General features: G+C 37.6%; 1 protein-coding gene across 2 annotated transcripts; it reads right to left on the minus strand.

Moving 5' to 3' along the window:
• Positions 1-726: 726 nt before the first annotated feature.
• acp1 (acid phosphatase 1) lies at positions 727-18,767 on the minus strand. 2 transcript variants are annotated; one of them, XM_061746555.1, is made up of 6 exons: positions 18,708-18,767; positions 15,235-15,308; positions 13,070-13,183; positions 6,240-6,301; positions 5,282-5,387; positions 727-1,038 (listed from the first exon to the last, which is right to left on the minus strand). In XM_061746555.1, exons 1-6 carry the CDS (start codon positions 18,745-18,747, stop codon positions 961-963), a joined length of 474 nt encoding a protein of 157 aa, XP_061602539.1. In that variant the 5' UTR covers positions 18,748-18,767; the 3' UTR covers positions 727-960. The 2 variants fall into 2 exon arrangements, with proteins under 2 accessions (XP_061602539.1, XP_061602538.1); XM_061746554.1 differs by lacking the exon at positions 13,070-13,183 and adding an exon at positions 13,250-13,363.
• Between the last annotated feature and the right edge of the window lie 2,026 nt (positions 18,768-20,793).

Below are 20,793 nucleotides of genomic sequence, written 5' to 3' on the forward strand. Positions count from 1 at the left end.
TGTATGACGCAGAAACATTTACACCTGCCTGAATAGTTCACAACTAAGCAGGTTCACTGATGACAGAAAACCGCACAGAGGTTTGCAGAACTAAACACGGAGAGTAATCTGTCACATTTTATACACCATCCCAAACTTTTTTTAAATTCCTCTAATCAACCCCCCCCAAAAAGAACAAAACCAAAAAACACCAAATTTAGCTACTGCTTAATAGTGACGCATGTCTGCATGCCTGCATGCCTGCTGTTCAATCACTGACTGTTGTGATCGGCTGCATCCAAGAATGTGCAGCGTTGTTGTGTGATCTGTTGCCCAGACAGGCTGCTGTGATGTAATGGTGTCAATCTGTCACTTCAGATCAAACATGTAAACACTGAAAAAAAAAATCCTTGCACTCCAGGTAGTTAAAGGCCAACATAAACCTAAAGGCCAGCTCTTTACTGATGTTTATGGTGACTGTCCGTTATAAAATCTAGATTCTTTAAGACTAATGTAGATCAGTTAAACTGAATTTCACAATCTTTGGGAGTACTTTTCCTCTCTCGTTAAAAAGCTTTCGTAGTACAGTTAAAAGCACCAGCTCTAACCCAAGAACCAGTTAACGTAGGACCTCAGTAAAACAAAAATGACTTGAAATAACTCACATTTTCATTCAAATATTCACTCATTTCATTGGTTTATGAATTTCTTAAAAGAAAAAAGGAATAATTTGTGCAGAAACAAACATCATCCAAATTGTCTTTATTTAATTGATCAATTACCTCAACTGTCAACAAACTTGTACTTGCAGGACTGCTCTAAATGTGCACAGTATGTGGCTTGTATAACATTTACAGTACAGTAATACAACAAGTATTCTGGTGGTGTGTCAGTCAGTCACACACACACGTGCTTGCATGACGAAGTCGAAACATAAGGTTGATAATTTACTTTCATCCGATGTTCCAAGGTCAGACGTGGTTAGGAGTTCACATCCAGGAAAGCTTTGCAGCAGCGTACACATTGTTCATACACATTTTCAAAGTCTGAATCACTTCCCTAAGAGACAAAACAGTAAGAAAAAGAAAAATGAAAAGGTTTAGGCCAAGCATTTACAGTTTTATTGTTGCTGACATTCACTGTAGTGGCAATGATGATAATTAGTTTTATGAATGTCATTCAAGTATGGCTCTTCCATGATGTGACTTTCAAGATGATTTATGGATTTCTACTCAATCAGTGAATAATAGTTTCATTCCAAGTAGCAGGAGTGAAACTAAACTCTTGCTTCTTTTGGCTGTAAAAAAGCAAGGGTATTATTGAAATCCTACTTTATCATGATCATCAACTTTTTTTTTCTTTCCTTGAGCTTCTGAAATATAATTCCATTCTCAGATCATTTGTTTCAGCATTCATTCAACACTCTCAAAGAGAAAGGAAATAATTTTCAATGATAAACTGAAATAACTTCCTTTGACTTTACATTTTTTAACAAATGTAGAATTTCATGACAGCAACACACTTAACACATGATGGGAGAGGTATGATTCCCCCTTTGTTATTGTAATCCTCCCTTTTAATTATTTTGAAATAATAATTTGTGTCCAGTCCTTCTTAATGCAAGATTTTAGTTGCCCAGCAGTCCACGTTTGTTGATGTCTGATCGTTTTCATCATGATGCTCTATACATTTTTAATAGATTCATGATCTGGACAGAAGGTCGGTCAAGCAAGCACAAACGGACTATGTCCATGACGCCACGCTGCTGTAGGTTTTGTAGAATGGGATAGCATTGTGCTACAGAGTGAAGAATGGACCTTCTGGGCAAAGATGTGACAATGTGCCCCCCCAAAGCTCCAATATGACCATCTGCATCCACAAGACCTCACTCAAATGCAAGTCACCCATGCCATGGACACTGATCCACCTCAAAGAAGCTGCATTTGCACCTTTCACCAATATAAGCCTGGATATTCTCACTCTTGTTTAAGACATAAAGCTTAATGTTTGTTTTTCACAACAACAAAAACATGTTCATTGTCTTTCTGTCCATCTAAGAAAATCTTGTGATATACAACTTCCTCCATGTGTAGTACACCTCTGTGCGTGGTTGTGGATTGTGTTGAGTAGCAATGCTTTTCTAAAAGGTACCCCATATCACTTGTGGCTTTTATTATGGTACCATGACACACACCCAGTGTTTTCAGATCTTGGTATTTCTGCACTGACATTTTGTCAATTTCCGTGAATCTTTTCACAATATTATATAGTTGAGATGGTGAAATACACAATTCTTCACTCACACTATGTCCCCCAACTGACCAATTATTCCCAGACAGAAATCTAAAGAGTCATGAGTCATGACCCATCCAGACGTGGAAGGCCAAATAGAGTTTTATAGAGGTTGCTTCTTTAATACCCTATCCTCCTGACATGCTCACCTGTTACCGATCAATCCATGCTTCTTTTCCAGCTCTTGGTCGTGTTTCTGAAATCCAATTCTCAATTTGCTTGTATTTTCTAAATAAGATCTATTGAGCTTTTTGCTTGATAACATAATCAAATTGTTGTCAAGATACAAACAGGAATATATGAGGCTGCTGGTATGGCTAAAAACACAGGTGCATTTAAAAACATTAGGCATAACCAGAAGCTGCATGTCTCAGTTTACTGACAGTCATGAAAAGTAATTCAATTGTTAAAAAAATTCTGTTAAGCAATTTTTCTGTGTCTGCTTATAGGTGATAAAGGAGCTGTTTGACAGTATGTCAGTTTTGGTAGTAAACTGAGAAAATAAAAACAATGGAAATTACGTATTCAGTGGAGTTCCAAATCCATCATTATATGCACAATGAAGGGCAAAAGACACACATGTCTCCATTTATCCTGACACAGTGACAGTGATCATCCAATGGCTTTTTGCCATTGTGACATGTGGTTTCTGGTAAAGGACCGCAAACCATTCCTGTTATATGTCTACATTACTTAGAACACTCCAAAGTCATAAAGCTCATCAACAGCTCTGGTCAGGAGGCCAACCAAACCCCACTAATTCTGATCATTACACAAAGAAACGCAATATCCCAATGAGAACCCAATATAACTGTCTAGAGTCGTACAAACATTTTGGAGCCACAGGCCTGATTCCAGCCAGATCCCTTATGACATGACAACTGTTTCATTTGGGACCTAGGTTCCAAAACATAATAGAGCAATGACGATAAGACCATTTACACAATGATTAGTCCAAGAGAGCCAGACCACACCTCTTCCATCAAAACCACATATGAAAATGATTGCTTAAGAGATACTTTGCTATTCAACTAAACGCTACATAAAACATCTGAACTACCATTAGACAGATTTCTTCAATGTACATTTAAGATTTATCACTTCTACTAAAACTTTGAAGTCTTCCCTGTTTCTCTCAGCACTTTTCCCAACTCCTGCCTTTTTTCACTCACAACCCTCAGAAAGATAAAAAGCAGCCAAGAAATGTAAAAATCATCTGGCAGAGCTCTCAGCTGCAGTGAGAGCATGTAAGGAACAAAAAGGTTGCTTGAGCTGCGGAGTGTTCAAAGCCAAACCAATCAGAACCACAAGATATTTTCTAATGTTGAGGTCCAAGTAATTAAGTAACAGGTCCGTAAAAGTAATGTATTGGCATGTGTACTGGCCTGGAAAGTTTTCATCCAGACGTTTTCAAAGCATTACTCTTTCCATTTATTACTAGAGTCCACCTTGTTTGGTTTTGGAGCTGTTTGTTGGATAACACATGACCAGACGAGGTCCTGTTTCTCCCTGAAGACGGTGAAGTTTCTCTATAACTACCAAATGCCCTTGAAGACTGACAGTCTATCCAAGACCATAAATAGGAATTTAATATTGCTGTGTGTAACATTTCCTGCTCTTCGTCATATTTATTAAACTCTTCTCGTGATATTGTATGTAATATTTTTTAGGAGAAACCCAGCCATAAAAGGAGGGGTGGGATCAGGTCTTTTTATGTCTTGTCCATAATTCATCAGCAAACCATTTTATGTTTAGTTTTGAAGGCTTTGAAAGCCATTTTTCTCAGTTTTGTCATGAGTAAGGGGACTTTACACAAACACAAACTGTTTTGCTGACTCTCCTCCACTATTTTGGTAAACTCACACTAGAGATTTGGGTGTTTTTGTTTTGTCTGTTCTCATCCTTCTGGTCCGAAGTGAACCACATTTAGAAAAATCTCCTTGCTCCAATCAGACTCCAGCAACTTTTACAACAAAAAGCAATGCAAGTGATGGTGAGAGGAGATTTATTCAAGCTGTTGATAAACCACAGGTGTACTCAGAGAACAACCTCTGTCAAGTTATATGCCCCTTTTACAGTTTTAGAGGAAGTTATCTTGATCCTAAATATAATAATTGTGAAATAATAAATTCTGTGAAGTGGTTTTTGTGAGATCTTGTGGACAAACAGCCAAAAAAGAAAAAAAAAAACAAGTAGCCAAAGCAAATAACAGTTGACAAAAATCTGTGGAGGACCAGGCTGGAATAATAATAAAGCATTTAGATAGTCAGTAATTTATTTGGAAATGGAAAACAAAAGCTGTGATTAATATTTTAATGTCCGGTTAAAAATAGGAATTACATAATTAAGAATGACTACATTTAGCTTGTAACTAAATAAATAAAACAAAATAAATAACAGAAATTGGGTTTAACTCAATTTGACTCAATGAGCTTCAAGGACCTTTTTCGTTCTGTAGCCTGTTTTTTCTTTGTGATGATTTTGTTATTTCTGTAAATTCATTTCTATAATGTTTTATTCATTCATAAACATTAAACTGAGTCTTTTTTATCATTATTACTTTGCCCCCTGAAAAGTGCTTGTATATTGGCACCCAAGACAAATAAAGAACAACGTATTAATAATCATTGATTTTAGGCTACTTCATCTTTTATATAAAATGATGTTTTTTGGAATTTATTAGGACCTAAAGAGGATGATGTTCAATTCAAAATACTTTTTTTTTCCAATGAACTGTTAAACAAATACAGACAGCATCAAAAGAACCTCATACATGTTAAATGTGACATGTTTGTCTTGAATACACCCAAAAATACAGCATTTTGTTTCCGTCTCTGCCTCATTCACTTTGGTGTCTTTATACACATCATCTTCAAGACAATGTGATACTCAAGGACACAGTATCAAACACATGTTATCAATATGTGGAACAATAAGATAGAAACATAAGATTATCTTTTTTACCAAGCAGGGAAATACCCAATCTGAGGTTGTTTTTTTTAATACTTACATAATAAGGATCTTTGATGATCAGCTGCTTCTGAGGGTCATATGAACCGAGAAGCTCGATCTTTGCTCTGTAGTCTTTCACCGAGTTTGCTTTCTTTTTCAAGTCACTGTGAAGATGAGAGAAAACATGTAACTCTGGGAGAACAGAGCAGGAAACAACACTTCAAGGTTTCAGCACGTGACCTTTGGATCAGGGTTCACCGGCATGTGAACCCTTGTGATGGACTCTAGGTGATGTTATTGAGAGTCCTATCTATATATGAGGTGTGACTTATCTTGTCCTTTATGTACATTTGACATGTCATATATAGAAGCAATCCATGTGTTAAATGTCTCAAATCACTTCTATTTAAGTTAACCATGAAAAATGACATATTGATACATATTTATGTAAAAGTAACATATCATGATTTGCAGAAGACGTGCAATAAAAACAAACACTAAACATATACATGCATGCATATAACTAAAAAGGTGCCAAACAGGATGTCAGAAAATTAAGGAATTCTCTATGTCTGGAGAAAAAAAATATGGTGGGAAGAAAATCAGCCTCAAGAGCAAAGACGAGGCATCCAAAGAACTCAGTAAGCTGCTTACAGATCAGATCTGCCATAGGCATGTGATCTCAAAATTATCCCTAAACGTTCAAAGTAGCAAAAAATATCCCTCCCCCTGACCTTCAGTAAGAGCTTAAGAAAGGATATTGCTCATTAAAGGGAGGCATTCACCAACAAGTTCGTTATAGCTCAACGTTACCATGTGAATGTGAATGAATGGCGCAGATTTCCGTCAAGACTATTGACAACCTCGTATGACCCCTTTCAAGAGAAAGATCTGATGCCTAGCAACCATTAATGAGTAGGACAGGACACTAAACATGTAACACAAGTGACTGCATTTGTCTTAATGTGATTCACACTAAACAGAAAATATTAACGCCGTTGCTATGATAACCGTACCTCAAATTGTTCTCATCCATGCAAAGAATGTACTCAAAGCTCATGAAGTCGTCTTTGGTCACCTGGAAGTGGCAAAGAAATGTAGAACAAAGCAGATATTACATTCGGCTTCAAGTGGAAATACAGTACAGATAGCAGAGACTCCCTCTGGTCCTTCAGAGAGGGGAGAATCTGAGGAAGTAAATGCTGATGGTTGTCAAACAAAGACTGCATTCTCTATTTTGTCCACGTTTTAAGTTATAATCCTAAAAATACACAAGCATGAGAAAGAAGACTTATTTAAATCTAACATTAGATATTTCTGAACAGTGGTTATTTAACTCATCTACACTGTCATCACTTTGTAAACACAGAAGCTTCACTGTAGCACACATGGATGAAAGGTTGATGTACGGCTGTCAGAGCTGCAACATTCACAGCATTCAGCATACGGTTCCTCAACACTGCATCAGTGACTCACATGCTGCTCATCTAAACCTGTGTAAATACATTTTTTTTAAGTGGTTGCAAGACATTTAACATATTTTATCACCCAAGATTCCTCTGACAGAAAACATTCTTTAAGATGATATCTATAGAAGTAATCCAGAGGAAAAGAGACACCCGTTTGCTGTTAAATAACTACATTCTGTTGGACTTATTATTCTGTAGCCAGCTGGACTGAAAAGTACTGCAATTATTTCTTGCTAAGGTGTGACAACCATAAAAATACTGTTTGGCTGAACTGAGAGAGAAAAGGAGTGTTAATGTGTCCACTTTGTTTGATGATGATTGAATGGAACAAAGAATTATAAATTAAAAACAACAACCTGAATAGTTTATAAAAGTTTTTTTTTAGGGTCAACTTGTTGGTGGAAAAAGTCAAGTCATTTTTCCCTCTGATTATTAATGCATTTGTCATTTTTTATTTTTTATTTTTTTTTGTGGAGCTATAACAATGTTATTTCCCTTTGGGAACAGCTGGAGCATTTCACCTCTTCTCTGAACTGTTCTCGACCAGTATTATCCATTTCTCACACTCTCACACCCCACTCATACACTGTGGTAATCTGTTGATCACAGTGTCTGTTGATCTCTGTGCTTGTGCTGACCTGGCGCTCCCACACTTTAAATGAAGTGGTAATAATCCCCTATTTAAAAGAGCCTCGTGCAAGCCATCTTCACAAGGCTCACAGAGATCTTGGGCTGATTGTTCTGTAATATCTGGCTGAGCAAGAGTAGGGAGACTTTTATTGCAAATAAGGAATGAGCAGGGAGATACTGATACTGAGAGATCCAAGCTTGGATAAAATCCCAATGAGGTCATGAGAGGATGGTACTGTAAAATAAACCAATGGGTCTTTTTCCACAGAGGACTTTTTGGCATGTCACCATAGAAAAAGAACCTATCTGCTGGCTCACAGTAATCCTCATACTTTTAGATTGCTGACATGGTTAATAGCATTTGCTTTTTCTACAAGTCAGCTAGGCTGCAGTGAAGTCGTATTGTCTAAAACTGATCTTGAAAATATTCCATAGCAGAATTATTTCAGTCTCCCTGTATAGCATTTATGAACAGAGTATAAAAAAGTTAACAACAGAACCATGTATTTATAAACACATTTATCAATGAATTAATGAGCAACAGTAATTCTCAGTCCTTGCAGCCTGACTGTCGTCCAACTCAACAGTTGCAGAACAAATAAATCAAATAAAAGGGGGAGCATCTCAGCATAGAGCAGAAGAAACAATCAAGCCAAAGAAGATAAATATAGATAGAAGCTGCATAAGGAAGAAAAAGACCCACAAAAACAAATAAAAAGAGTTAAAATAAGAGTAAAAATAAGGTGAATGTCTATGCATGTGTAAATGATGTGTGTCAGGTCAGTTATGAGACCGCAACTTATACCTCCAGCTTTTTGGTGTTAGTTGAAAAAAGATAAGTAAAAGCAAGATAGAGGTAGAAAAACAAATCAAATGTTCCGGTTTGAAACATTAGAATCTTAAATAATATTTCACAAACTTCTATGGAGGTTATGAAAACTCTGTATAGCCTATAAAGTTGAGACAAATGCCTTCATTACTTTATCACTTGTGGTTGCCAGTGGGCAGGGTTATAGTTGTTAATTAAGCATTGATATCGTGCACTCAAGAAATCCAGACATACAGGGGAGTTCCACAGTCGAGAGTTGTCCAGAAAACATATGGAAGTCATCTCAACCGGACTATTCTCTATTACTGCTCAAAGGTATCACACATCACGTCCCAAGTCTGTAGTGAGGCGATAAGGAATGCACACTAAATACATGTCAGGTTGCTCTATATCATCTTTGCAACACCACGTAAATATAATTTCATTCAGATTTTAGTGCAACACTGTGCAGAGTTCACCTTATCACAGAGTTGCCTCTAGAAGTCTTCAGGCTAGGGTGGTTATCATGTAGTTTCTGTTTGTGTATATATATATAGAACATATAATCTTTGATGGCGAAACATAAAAATTCACAAAACGAAATATTATGTCTATGACTTATTTTCCTTGAAGGAGAGGAATGAGTTACAACACATGTAGTATGGGATATCTCAAGATTTTCTGGGGGGGGTTTCCAGTAAAATTGCCTGATCTTACACCAAGATCTTTATGAAAAATGAATATCAGTCTCGACACATCTGCCAAGTTTCATGAGATTTCAGTATGCTTAGCCCCTCAACAAGTTTTTTCATGGGGATATGGTGGAAGTTTTCCACGCTACCACAACAATCCCATTGAGAGAAAGTTGATTTTCCTAAGTTATCTGAAGACATTGAGGGGTTTTTTTTTTTTTTACCAAGACCAACTAGGCAAGAAAAGAAAATTAAATAGTAAACCAAGAATTTCCTTTTCCCTTAAGAGGCATTGTTTCCTTGACATTAATGTTAACTCTATGATAGTGATCATATGTATACTTGGGACTGATTTGACCATACATGGGTGAGTTTCTTTGCCTTGATGATACATCAACGTTTGCTATGCCACCAAGGTCATGTAACCAGGCAAAAACTGTGTTTTCATATATTCACCATGAAGTTTCTTCAAGACATAAGGTATTTTTCTGACCAAGTTTTAAGAGGCCTAGCTAGACAAAGCAAGGCATTTTCTGACACCACACGTGGGCCTTTGATGTTTCCTGAGATGAGAGACAGAGAATGGGTCCAAGACACTGATCCTACATGTTAGGTTCAGCCATGAATAACTGTACGTGTGAATTATGAATTTCCTTTTTTTCCATGGCAAATCATTCTCCAAGCTGGTATTTAGTAAGGGGGGGGGGGGTCAAATGCAATGTAATTTATTGACATCATCTTGTCCAGTTTGGTTTTGCTGAGTAAAATGCCATCTGGACTAAATTGATAGGGGAAGTGAGTCAAAAGACAATCCCAGGACAGTGGTACAATTTCAAGACAGTGGAAAATGGAGAGATTTAATTCCAAGTGGCCAACTTCCGGTTGGCTTAGGTTTATAGGCCCTGTGTTGATTTTATAGGTCTTGGGATCATCACTGTACAAATGTCATACCAACTTATTAACCTTATGAATGGTTTGCCATTGAATTTCATTACAGTGCACTATTTAGCACTTTACAATTGCACCCATGTGTGAGACTCATAAAATACATAAACTTTCAAGCGTTCAAATGCATGTTCAAAGTTTTATGACTTTTCAAGCATGGGAAACCCTTCAAACTGCATTATTTTTTTTATCCTCAGAAGAATTTTATAGGATCCTAAGTAACCTTCGGTGTTCAGGTCTTAACTCAATATTTGCTAAAATAACTTTTCTTTTTTTTTTACACAAACATTTAGTAGATGTTCTGAAATGGTACAAACATTTTATATTGCCAAAACATAATTTACAGATCAATTAAAAAAGGACAATATGACTAATCTTGTAATCTTCTGTATTTCTTTTGGTATCTGGGTAGAGAAGAGCAGAGTTTGAAAACCCTACTGTACAGTATCAAGACTAAAACAATGACTGGGGAAATTACTGTGATTACAGGAGGATTTTCTGGCTAAAAGTGATGTTCATTCCTAAAGTGTTGATTCAATGATAACATATTGACGAGCACCAAATCAAAATATCATCTCCCTTAAATCTTATGTCTGGTTGGCAGTTGTTGATACGAGAAAAACATTCCACATTAGCTGTCATGGGTCGCTTCTGTAATGTTTGTTTCATTAAACAAGCACTCTTGTTTATTTGGGGACGATGTAGACTCCAAATGATATCCCACTTGGCTGGTCTCCTCGTCTGCTTGGATACTGGCTGGACCAGAGGTTCAGCAAAAGAGGACGGTGGGATCAAAATGCCAGCAACAGAAATGGAAAAAAGTAGTGTGGGGTTGGTAAGCCAGAGCCTTGTCTAAACTCATTGTGTGGATGTGACTGGGTTTAAGCCAAGGGTCTGGCCTCACCATACCTGATTTAAGGAGATTAAATGTGGATCTGACGGAAAAGGTTTACTGTATGACAAAGCAAGGAGACGTCAGATCTCAAACACAGGGTGAAACCCCGGAGTGCTATCACGAAAAAAAAATTAAAAAAAGGAAGGGTGTTTTTAAGTGCACTCAGGAGTAGTTGCTCTGAGGATGAGCCAGCACAGCACAGAGCATTAAAGTCCTAAATGGACAAACATCTTTGTGTTCTCTCAGATCTGTTTAAGAATCTTAAACATGTGATGATGATGATTGACACACAGGCTTCATCGATATTTCAGAAACACCATATTCCTTATGTTTTGCACGGCAGCATGCACACGTTATTGGTTCTTTATCTATTTCATAAATTACCAGTAACCACATTTTGCTTTAGGGTTTTTTTTCTCGAAGATTAAGGAAAACCTCTGAACAGTCAGTAAGACCTGATCAAAATAATTTAAAAAAAACAATAAAAAGGTGCATTTTAATAGCCTCAAGACAGTAAATTGAAAAATCACGTGTTCTATAATGATGTATTGTAAGGCATGTGGCGATGGTGGTGAGGCTGATGGATTGTTGTGAGTGTGGATGCTGGAATTTCAGTAGAGGTTGAATTACACTTTCTTATTGGTTCCTGCAAAAACAGAAGCTTAGGAAGTCTGTCTACCCCCCTCCCCCGAAGCAAGAAGACCTCCCATAACCTTCCATGTACCATGTCAGCTCTGCCAGTGCTTTCATTTAAATTTATAGTCAGGCGGTAGGAACATTAAATTTTTAGGAAGCGATTAAATTAGTATACACCCAAGAGAACAGGATGAGTCACAAACATCTTTCTTTTGTTTTCCAGGAAACAACCAACTCTGAAATACTTTTAAGGACATGCAAAAAAAGAATGCAAAACAAATTAGGTCAAAACTATTCTGCTTCTGTGGATAGTTGAACTGAGGAGAGGATGAACTGGCCTCCTATGGTTTAACATTAGAAGTTCACAATTAAACATTTATTTCAAGACAAGTAGTTGATACATTTTAAAATAATATTTTTTTTTTTTTTAAGAAAAAAAAGGCAAGATTTGCAGACATCAAAATATTTTAGTGACTGCATTTCTTTTCCTGTGTGCCAGTCTTTTTTCAATTGTTCCCAATATACAGTTTACTGTGTATGGGCACAAAGTCTTTTTTTTAAGAATGTTCTGCCTTTTATTTGTGTGATTCTGGCCTTGTCCATCAATCCCTAGTTGAACTTATTTGATAGACAAAAGTAATCATAAAACAAATTTGTAAAATAAAATTGCACTGACATTACATTTTACTTGGGAATGTTGTGTTTTTTTCATTATACAAGTTGCGTATGGAGCAATAAGAATGTCAAAAGTAATAGACAATTTTTTAAAAGGATATGAAAATATACATAAAAAAAAATACCACAAATATGAAAAAATGTCATGCATAGTTTGGTTTTCCTTTTTCTTTGACATACAGTGGGTATGGAAAATATTCAGACCCCTTTAAATTTTTCTCTCTTTGTTTCACTGCAGTCATTTGCTCAAATCAAAAAAGTTAATTTTATTTCTCATTAATGTACAGTCAGCCCCCCATCTTGACAGAAAAAAAACAGAAATGTACACGTTTTTGCAAATTTATTAAAAAAGAAAAACTGAAATATCACATGGTCTTTACGTCTCTCACCAGGACTCTTCTTATTAAAAGAATAAAAAAGGGAAAGATATGATTAAAATAGTCAATATGAAAATGAAAAGCTCGAGGAAAATATAATCAAATTAAGGATCAAATAAATTAAAAGGTTTTATTTTCCTTTATGTTTTGCAATTTATCTTTATACAGTCTTTCCCCATTTAGGTATTTGGTCTTTACACCTTTAATGATTTTTTTGTTTTGTCTAACATTTCCACATTTATGTATTTATTGTTCTGTGTATTTCCACAGTTATTCTCTTATTCTTTTAATGATTTTTATGGAACTTTCACATCTGAGTTACAAGCTTGATATGTTTGTTCCTTTTCTGCGATCTGTAAGATAAAATCTATGTCAAAAAATCTTAAACAGCAAACCTAATCCAGTAGTTAAAACAGCATCACACTGCTGAATAATGCTTCCGAATGACCCCAATAAAAGATGAGGCTAAAAATAAAACTAGTAGAGCACACAGCCTGCAGCCTCTATTATAGTGCAGTGGTTAATTATAAAATTCTATGTGCTTGATAATAGATGTCAGAAACAGAATCGCTTTATTTGTACCCTGTACATTTTGAAACATTTTAATTTTGAACTGTGAACTAACTGAATAAATCTGGCTAAAATAAAGTGTGCCACTCATACTCAAACACACAAACACATGCGTGAGGTGAGAAGAGCCACGGGGCATCTGGTTGTACCTGTCGGGCCCTGTGGCTCGTCTCAATGCCATGCTTCCTGAGGCAGGCCAGACCTCGGGCATCCGGTGAGCTGCCTATATTCCAATCAGAGGTAGCACCACTGTCTATGACCCACTGCAACAACAGAGAACAAAAAGGGGGCGCTAACTGCTAATGAGGTGTAGAGGTGGGTGGTCGTACCTGCCTAGCCACATGCCTCATGGGCACGTCATGCTTCTTCATGCAGGCCTGACCGCGGTGGTCTGGAGGGTTTCCTATCTCATAGGTGGAGGTGGCAGCACTGTCTATCCTCCACTAGGCAGAATAGGGTGTGGGGAACAATAACAGCAAAACTGATTCATTTTCTAACATAAACTTGTGAGTGGTTCAGCATTGGCAGCACACTGGTGAACTTTTGAAGAAGGAACGATTAGAGCAGGGGTAGGGAACCCTGGTCCTAGAGAGCCGCAGTCCTGCATGTTTTAGATGTTTCCCTGCTTCTTTACACCCTGATACAAAAGGACTGTGTCACTAACACACTTGTGCAGATCTGAATGAGAAGCTGGTGACGATCATTAATTAGAATCAGGTGTGTTGATGCAAGGAGATATCCAAAACATGCAGGACTACGGCTCTCTAGGACCAGGGTTCCCTACCCCTGAATTAGAGTCATGTGAAAATATTCTGAAATAATGTTTTTTTTTTTTTAAGGCTGAACGATTTTTGAAAATAATCTAATTGCGATTTTATTCCTCAATATTGCGATTGCGATTTAATATGCGATTATTTTTTCAAGGCCCTGTTCTCATGTATTTTTCAACTACACAAGCAATAAATCAGTCTCTTTTATAATAAACAATGTCAGATTTATTTAAAGCACAGATTACAACAATAAAGAAAACAAATCTGTGGCTTTACGTCTTTAACACGTCTACACACGTCTGTGCACACGAGTGTTATGGGTTGTTCTCTCTGAACCCAATCGCACGACACCAAACCGGGTTAAACTTTAGCCAGAACGAGGTGTAGTTTAATAGAAAAACACAGAAAAACTCCCACAGGGAACAAAAAAAACCTTCCTCACAGGAAACTCCAACAAACTAACCAGCAAACTAACAAACAAACCAACAAAGCTCACAGAGTTAACAAAACAAATCAGCAATGAACAACTCGCAGCCCCGCTGTTTAACTTCTCCTGATGGGCTGCAGGTGTGGTTTAAGGCTGATTCATGGTTCCGCGTTACACCAACGCAGAGCCTACACCGTAGGGTACGCGGTACGGGCACCTTGCGGCGCCGCGTAACCTACGCCGTAGGCTCTGCGTCGATTTAACGCGGAACCATAATTCAGGCTTCACACGACTCCACTGTCCGCCGGCGCTCACCCGGCTCGTAGCTGCGCGCAGCTCCTCGCCATGCTGACTCCGCGCTCATATATTTAATCCATTTATAAAGCCCATATATTTATAAAGCCCTGCCTGGCCAAGCCCTAACACTGAGGCCATGGTAGATAGGTTACACGTGGAAACGCGGCACTGTTGACTTTTTTCCCCTGCCGGCAATGTGACCAGATCACGTGACTGGTCAAATCGCATCCTTTGCGGTTAGAAAATCTCGTCTATCACATCACGATATTATCGCAAAAGCAATTAATCGTTCAGCCCTAATTTTTTTATATCAAAGATTGCTGGGTTTTCTTTATCCATTAAACAAGGCAAATAAAGATTAGCAGTGTTACAAGAAAAAAGTCAAATTGATTAAATGTGTGTGAGGCTTAGAGCTGTTAATTTAAAAACACTCTTCATTAAACAGTACTGTGCTTTTTTTTTCTCAGATCACATCATCCACTAGACTTTGGTAATGTTATCTACAAAGAAAATGTTGATGCATAACAGCTTCTCGCTCTGATTTGGGAGAAATATATATATATATATATATATATATATATATATATATATATATATATATATATATCGTTAGGCTCATAGCATAATTGCCTAATTCTAAGGCATTCAGAGACAACTTAGGCAATTATGCGATGGGCTAACGAAAATATTTAAAGTATCATGACAGCTCATTTTTCACAGCTGTCCTTAAACATGCATTACTACTTTAAATACAAACGTTTGGGTTTTTTTATGTTAAACACAATATTTTTCAGAAATAAGTCATGAACAATTACTTTACCTTATTTACAACATCAGCATCTGTTGCCATCTTCTTGAAGACAGCTTCAGCGATGGGGGATCGACAGATATTCCCTATTCAAAATCACAAGCAAAAAATAAATATATTATCAAAAGCTATAAAGCAATCCATTAATGGATATTTTAAAGATATTTTAACATAATACATTATGTTTTTCTATGTTTTATGTTGTACTACATACTTCACAAATCTTCTGCCATTTTAAAGACTGCAATAATACACTGCTGTTATCTGTGTCGATTTTGTCAGATGACATTATAATTTTAAAGTGTCTGACAGTTTGACTCATTACTCATTGCACTAGTTAATAATAATATACTAATAATATACTTTTAAGCTGATTTCAGTGTTTCTGTAACACCTGCAATAATTGTACGTTCTTGGGGTTGGATGGGTCTTACAGAGGCCTATACAGGACAACCTGATTGGCTGGAGACTGACCAATCAAGAAATCTGATCTTTTTTGGACACAATGCATTCCCGTAAGGCATGCGTTCTCTCCAAGTATGTTCTCTGTGTTGAAACTTTTAATACAAAATACATTAAGTGTACAGTCAGCAAAATAAGCCGTCAAAGAACATTTATTTGTAAATTAAAGAATCATTTCTAGCATTAAATTCCCATCCTTATGAGAAAAATCCATCCTATTCTAAAAAAAAAACCAACAAAAAACACACACACAAAAGTAAGTTGAATAGATAATAAAAATACAGAGAGTGGTCTCAGGTAGTGGTCGTTTGGAAACAGAATGGATCGCTGAAATATTTGGAACTCATACACACATGCACACCATGTCAGCTTTCCCCCTACTTTGCCTTTGGTGGCTGGATGAATGCCTTGTGTCTACTATCTGTGTGTCTATTCGACATAGAAAACAGCAGCTTGTTCTATGTGCTTACCTGTGTGCTTCAAATGCCATGTTAAATGTGCCATGCAGATGCTTGCTGCTCTGTGCAGCGCACTCACCACTAAGGGATACAAAGCTTTCGAACTTCCCTACCCAGTTTTATAAAATTGCAAAAACTTTAGCAGGCTTATAGTAGGCTTTTATATTTATAAAGCTTTCAGATAGGATGTAATGAGACGGAGAGCACATGTGGAAGTCACACCTATCTTTGGAATCAGTTGCCAGGGAAACCAACACGTTTCTCAGGAAGCATATAGCAGATACTTAATTTCTCAGTTGACTTGGATGCAAGCTGTATCGTTCTACCTGTCAACAAAATCTCTGGTTTTAGTAGTCCTAATAATGACGATGAGAAAGCCTGCAGTGAAGAAGAAGAAAGTGTGGGTTCATGACTAGGGTTGCCAACCGTCGAAAAACAGAATCGTCCAAAATATATAAACTAAAGTATGCATCCCGTATTGAGCTGAAAAGGGACGCACTTTGTCTCGTATTACTGTGAGAGTCAGAAAATGACAATGCCAATGGAAAATGGCATGGAGCTGTTGAGTTCATAAGTAATTTCTGTTTTACTACAACTGTAGCCTACAGTCATGGCCTTTGAGACACAAATATGTTTTCTACAGACTTTCTGTTTGCACTTTTGTTATTGCACTAAAAATGTGCACTATTACAGAATGGATGTTCTGCTTTCTTTCTAATGTTTTATAATAATTTATACAATTTTAAGTTACCGTAAGCAGGACAGGTTTCTGTTTAAGAAAGATACTTATTTTATTCAGTTCATTTTGTTATTTTGTATTAAAGTGAATTGCTGGATAATAATTTGTTTTCCATGTGTTCATGGCATTCAAAAATATGCATCTAATTCAATTCAGATTTGAGTCAAATAGCTGAAGGCAATCAGGTGGGCCGGCCCTGCCGCTGAGGTGGCCCTTATTTATTTTTCAGGGAGTTGGCAACCCTATTCATGACACTGTCATGCAAAGACAGCATTAAAGGGATGTTAGGTTTGCCCAAGAGCTGTAGCTGAACATAGACAGTTTTTAGGTGTAATTCAGGCTGATACAGGAACAATTTGGCAGCTTGTCATTAAGCAGCTAATTGCGTCGACCAAACGTTTGGCAATTTGTCTGAATTGGGAGTGTAGTTGTCCTCACAGAGCAACTTCAGCATGGAGCTTTTAAAGGAGCATGAGGCAGGATTGAGGCAGGATTTATGAAAAAAATTCGTATGCGTTTTAAGTTTACTAGTAATAATGTCAGATGAAGCGTTCCAAACCAAAAAGAAAGAGCCCTCTAGCGTATCTCTCCGTTGCCTTGAACAGGCTGTGTGCTGCAAAATGTGCTGCAATTGTGACCGGAATTTCCCGCGCTGTCCTGCGGATGTGACGTCAAATGACGCTGCATGTGCGTTCTCGGCGGCGCACGAGTAAACATTGGATACACGTTTGAGTCATGGAGGCAGCTTCAACTTGAATTGGGACTGAAAACAGATGCTGACATGGCTCATTTCCTACTGACCAGGTAAGATAACATTTTAAGTCATATTTAGAGCTTGATTTGAACGGCGCTCCCGTGCCGGCTTCGCTGTTGGCTGCAGGAACCTCGACGGTCGTCGTGGCGCTAATGAGTCTCATTTCTTATTCTTGCCTCAAGCTCCTTTAAATTGCACAAATGACCTTATGTCATGCAACACATGAAACTTAACACGTTTAATAGTGGAGTGAAACATCCATCTGCATCCCATCTGAAAGCCCCCTCAAGCTTGTGGTTTGTAACCAGGGAACATCAAAGATGTATATATAGCCCTGCATCAAGGAGCAATAACCTCAATGACCCTCATGTTCAGTAGTATTGGGCTCTCAGACTAGTGGAGATGCTCAACTTACACACCGACAGGCTCGATACTTTCCGCTGAGTCATCTTTTGGATGGCTGAGTCATTTCTATTGGGTAAGTCTAAAGGCTGAATTAGGGTTCTGCGTTAAAACGACGGCGTAGCCTACGGCGTACGGTACGCGTCGACGCGTACCATACGCCGTAGGCTCTGCGTTGGTGTGACGCGGAACCATAAATCAGCCTTTAGACTTCTTATGCAGCCACAAGCAATCTACGCAACAACCTGTCAGTGGTGTGTGAGTGGGGGTTCAAAGCTCAGCGCTTCAATAAACGAGCAGATTTTATGGCAGATTCTGAAGTGAAGTTAATTATTAACAGCTTACTTCCTGAATCTTTTATGTATGAAAAAAAAAAAACAAACCTGGTGACTAAAACTAAAAAAACATTACGTTTTCTCCTGACTCGAAGATTCATATTTGCGTGACACCTGACTAATTAACACCACTAAAATTCCTAAAATAGTTAAAATAACAGTTTTCGAAGTGAACGACTGTTCATAACCAGCCACCGAGACCGGCTAAAACCCTCCAACCTCAGCTCATACCAGACACAACAACTACTGCACGGATGTACAAACCAGTAAAGTCTTAGTAGCTCGTGTCTGTTGCGGATATCGCATACGTAATGCTTTAAAAAGACGTTTCTTACCCAAACAAACGAACAAAACTGACTTGTTACCGCTCGCCATGTTGTTTCTATGGGTCCTTAATGATGCAAGCAGCGGAGACCAGACTATTGCCTGAACGAAATTAATTGAAATGGTGAAAATAGTAAAGCCATTAATAAAGAGCAACGTTTTAAATCAGTGGCATACAGCCCTTTTAACTTATATATTTCTTATCCATCTTTCTTACTTATTTATCTTATCTTTTTTTTTAACTTGTGCTATGTTTTTTCCTCTGTTTATTCTGTTGTGGATTAGTTATAACGTTTGGTTTTTGCCTGTAAAGCACTTTGGTCAACTTTAGTTATTTCTAAATGTGCTATATTTATTTATTTATTTTATTTTATTTTATTTATTTATTTATTCACACTCACACATGTGAATTGGTCTCCTGGAGAAGCTATCAAAAGCTTATGGTAGGAGCCAATGAACATACAGTAGGCAGGAATACATATACACTTGCACTTAATACACACATAACACAACAAAACAACATGCACATTATACTAGACTACCACTTACATGCAACATATCACATTACAAACACTTAACATGAAACATTTTGTGATCCCGGAGTGTACGTTTATATATATGAGCTTAACAATTGATTATTTAACTGCCGTTTAAATATGGAGATGGACTGTGACTTTTTAAGGTTATCATTCAGCTCATTCCAAATCTGTGGTCCCCGACACACAACACTCAAACTTGTTCCCACAAGTTTACGTTTTTCCCCTATAATGAGGTGTTTATGTCTAGTTTTGTGGGTGTGCTGGGGAACGGAGATTGGGATGAGTTGAGTTAGTCTGGGATTCAAACCTGAGACCACCTGATATATTGTACATGCATTATGGAAGTAGTTATATTCTTTGATTCTTTATATTTATATATTTTATTGACTTTGATCAATTAAAAAATGACTTTTATTCCTTTGTGTCCAAACAGGCAGAGCGATATAACAATGAAAAAAGGAGGACAAACCAGATGAGATAAGCGTTTTCCAGTCCATATGCATTAACAGGGGTGCACACAAGCCGGTACTCGAGGGCTAGTCTACTGCATGCTTTATATGTTTCCCTGTCTTCTTCAACACACCTGATTCTAATCACTGGTCGTCACCAACATGTCATCAAGGTTTACACAACTCTGTTGGTGACACAGCCTTGTCTATCAGGGTTGTGTTGAGGCAGGGAAACATTTAAAACGTGCAGTAGACTAGCCCTCGAGTCCCGGCTTGTGTGCACCCCTGATTATACATATTACTTTTGTTTAGTTCCAAAATATCTAAAGTCTTGTGACATGTGATCAGGCCTTTTAAGTGGGTCTTTCTCGTAGATGCTTTTATTCCCTTGAAATATTAAACAATTTCCACTTAATTTTTTAACTGTCATGTCGTCTTTGTTAAGAAGTTTGTTCCAATCTAACCTGATGAACACTGCTTCCTGCCCTCCGGTTATGCACATATCAATAATGTAATAATGTTGTACAGACACCCAACAGTGAAATGTGCCATAGGCTACTTTTCCTTTCTTATCACCCAATAATTCAATTACCATATGGCAGTTTCAGTGAAAATGCTTACTTTTGAATACACTATGAACAATCCAGTTTCAAGGCTGGTTCTTGGTTTGAATTTCGGCAGAGGCCTCTCTGCGTGTGGTTTACATATGTGCTCTGGCTCCCTCCCACAGAGCAAAAGAAAACATGCTTGTTAAGTTAAGTGGGAATTCTAAATTGACCTTACATGTGAATGTGAGTGTGTTTTGTTTTTTTTTCTTTTACGTGGGGGTGCGTAGCCTACCCTGCATTTCCCCCAATGGCCGCTGGGCTCCAGCCATCCCGTGACCCTGAAAAGGAAAAAGCAATGGAGAGGGTATAGAAAATGGACAGATAAATTAATTACATGGACAACATGGGCATTACACTCAAGCATCCGTACTAGGGAACAGCAAATCAATATTTGGAATGCATCTCAGTAAAATGGGTCTAGTGACATTTGTGTTTACATGACAGGTTCCAGAAATCCAGTGAAAGGAGGCCAGATTTCAGTTGGTTTTCTCCTCCATTTTT

Source organism: Cololabis saira, chromosome 18 (assembly GCF_033807715.1).
Source record: "Cololabis saira isolate AMF1-May2022 chromosome 18, fColSai1.1, whole genome shotgun sequence".
NCBI classification, from domain to species: domain Eukaryota; kingdom Metazoa; phylum Chordata; class Actinopteri; order Beloniformes; family Belonidae; genus Cololabis; species Cololabis saira.

Coding starts and splice junctions, on each gene's coding strand:
- acp1 (XM_061746555.1), bottom strand. CDS start 18,747: ATGGCGAGCGGTAACAAGTCAGTTTTGTTCGTTTGTTTGG. Junction 6,302..13,069: donor CGAGCCACAGGGCCCGACAG/GTACAACCAGAT, acceptor TGCCACTTCCAG/GTGACCAAAGACGACTTCAT. Junction 1,039..5,281: donor TCATCAAAGATCCTTATTAT/GTAAGTATTAAA, acceptor TTTGTCTCTTAG/GGAAGTGATTCAGACTTTGA.